General features: G+C 46.8%; 2 protein-coding genes across 3 annotated transcripts in view; both read right to left on the bottom strand.

The window, feature by feature from the left end:
- The window catches only part of Tld-2 (bone morphogenic protein 1), a gene marked incomplete at its 5' end in the record, with an annotated part of 68,905 nt that overhangs the window by 19,181 nt on the left and 47,403 nt on the right, over nucleotides 1-2,321 (bottom strand).
- LOC101849035 (tigger transposable element-derived protein 4) lies at nucleotides 8-2,289 on the bottom strand. The gene has a single exon (XM_005092443.3). It carries the CDS (start codon nucleotides 1,739-1,741, stop codon nucleotides 179-181), a length of 1,563 nt encoding a protein of 520 aa, XP_005092500.1. The 5' UTR covers nucleotides 1,742-2,289; the 3' UTR covers nucleotides 8-178.

The raw sequence follows: 2,321 nt of genomic DNA, 5'->3' as shown, positions 1-2,321 counted from the left end.
TCCCCCCCCCCTCAAATCATCGTAATTCCAAGAGAATGGACAGCGATCATGTTCGAGTATGTTTAACTAGTACAAATAGCACCTGATAGAAGACGTTGTACACTCACCCTTTCCGTACATATCTAATAAAAGTGGTATTTTAAAAATCACTTTTCACAGTCACGTCTCTTCTTTGTCTTTACTTGCGCTGAACAGGGATAAAGAATGAGTCTATTTTTGCTTGACGATAACGCTTGGTTGGTTTTGCCATCTTGTGCACTGTGTCCTCCAAAGCCATCACATGTTGCAAAGCTGATGTGTCACACGTAGTCTGTTGCAGAACGTAAGCTCGCACTTGCTCTAGTGCTTGAACACAGACTTTGTTGGTCACCGTTGGAATCTCAGAATCACAATCCACAGCAGGTTCTTCCTCTGTTACTTGATGTCCCGAAGTAGAAACTGAGTCACAATCAGTTAAGGTGTTGTCTTCTACAGCCTGAATTGTTCCATCCATACCGACGTACTCCTCAGCACTGAGCTGTACCGCTATGTTGGTGAGCACACTAATTTTGTGTAAGAGTTTCCTAAGTTCTTTTAGATGCTGTTTTGCTGGTGACTCAAGATCGCCGGTGCTGGAAGAGGATGGGTTTGACACCTTCTTATCATCAGTTTCTGCAATGCATGCGAGCTGGAAGAACTTTTGTATGGTAGATTGTTCGAGGTCATCCCAAGAACGTGCTGCCAATAACAAAGCATCAAGAAGTGACATCTTGAAATAAGAGTATGCACCTTCTGTCTCTTCATAAGAGCTTATAAACTTGCGCAGCACTCGCGTGCGGTAGATAGTTTTGAAGGTTTGGACAATCAATTGGTCAGACTCAGATGGCTGAGAACGTGACGTTGAGTGGGAAGGTCCGAAAAAGATTTTGATTGCGCGCAGATCAGAAAGTTGTGGGTGGGCACCACAGGAGTCTACGATTAGCGCTACAGGGCGGCCTTGAAGAAGGAAACGCCTGTCGAGCTGTCGCACCCACTCCTCGAAAAGTGTGCTTGTCACCAGTGCTTTACTGCTGGACTTGTACGTGGCTGGCAGATTATGGATATTAACGCCCTTGAAACACAGGGGCTGCTTAAACTTTCCGACAACGAGAAGAGGTAATTTTTCACCACCATTCATATTGATAGCACACACAATGGAAACTCTTTGTCTGCATCCTTCCCCCATTGACGTAAGGGATTGGAACGGAAGACATTCATAGAAAAGTCCTGTTTCAACAACGCGAAATACATTCTGTGGTTCAAAGTCCTGTAGGATGTCTTTGCGCTCCACCAGCCAGTCTTTCGCCGGTGATGCTGAGTTGATAGTTCTCAATTCGATGCCGTGGCGCAGTTTGAAACGGTCCAGCCAGCCACCACTTATCTTGCAATCAATGTGTCCCATTTCCATCGCCAGTTCTTCTGCTTTCTCTTTCAAAATTGGTCCAGAAATTGGAGCACCCGTATCCCTTGCCCACGTGAACCACACCATTAGGGCTTTATCCACATCTTCAAATCTTGAACTTCTCTGCCTCTTGGGTTTACGAGCTCCTTGTTCCACTGCTGCTCGGATTTTCTCTTTGTCTCTAAAAAATGTGGAAAGAGAGCTTGGCGCAATGCCGTGTTCACGACAAATCTCCGATCTCATCTTGTGTCCATTTTCAATTTCCTCAATCAGCTGAAGTTTCGTTTCGAACGACAAACACTTTCTTTTCACTGATGCCATTGCGAATAAAAAACACTAGACGAAAATTAACGTACGTAGATCTACGTCTAATGCACAAAACCAAACTGTCTGTAAGCGAAGCAAACGTTCCACTCTTTCAGCAACACGTAGCCTATACACACACGAGCGTCAGCCTTTGTGCAACACATGTAGAGAACTAAGTGTGTAGTGATAGCTCCCACCTTGGCTGTTCGCCACGTCAACCGATAGAGATACCAAGCCACAAGCTGGTGTGTTGCGTTGGGGCCGAGGACTAGGACTACACACGAACAACGCACAAGGCGAGGCGCGTGGGCCAGCACAAAGCGACAACGCTGAAATCATTCGCTCAGTGCGAGCTGGAACCCCTTGACTGCACACTGCTTTCGCTGGTTTCGTATAGCCTACAGCTAAAAATAGCAGCCTACGGTGGGAGAAGCGGGCGATAAGCAGCTGCCGCGTGACACAGGTCGGCTCAGTCCACAGAATTCTACACTTTGTGTAGAATTCTGTGGCTCAGTCAGACAATTGAACGAACGAGCGAGAGGGCGAACGCAAGGGAACGGGGAGAGAGAGAGAGAGAGAGAGAGAGAGAGGGAGG

Source organism: Aplysia californica, unplaced genomic scaffold, assembly GCF_000002075.1.
Source record: "Aplysia californica isolate F4 #8 unplaced genomic scaffold, AplCal3.0 scaffold00046, whole genome shotgun sequence".
Taxonomy (NCBI): domain Eukaryota; kingdom Metazoa; phylum Mollusca; class Gastropoda; order Aplysiida; family Aplysiidae; genus Aplysia; species Aplysia californica.
The sequence above is the reverse complement of the archived record's forward strand: the minus strand, read 5'-3'. Positions and strand labels throughout refer to the sequence as shown.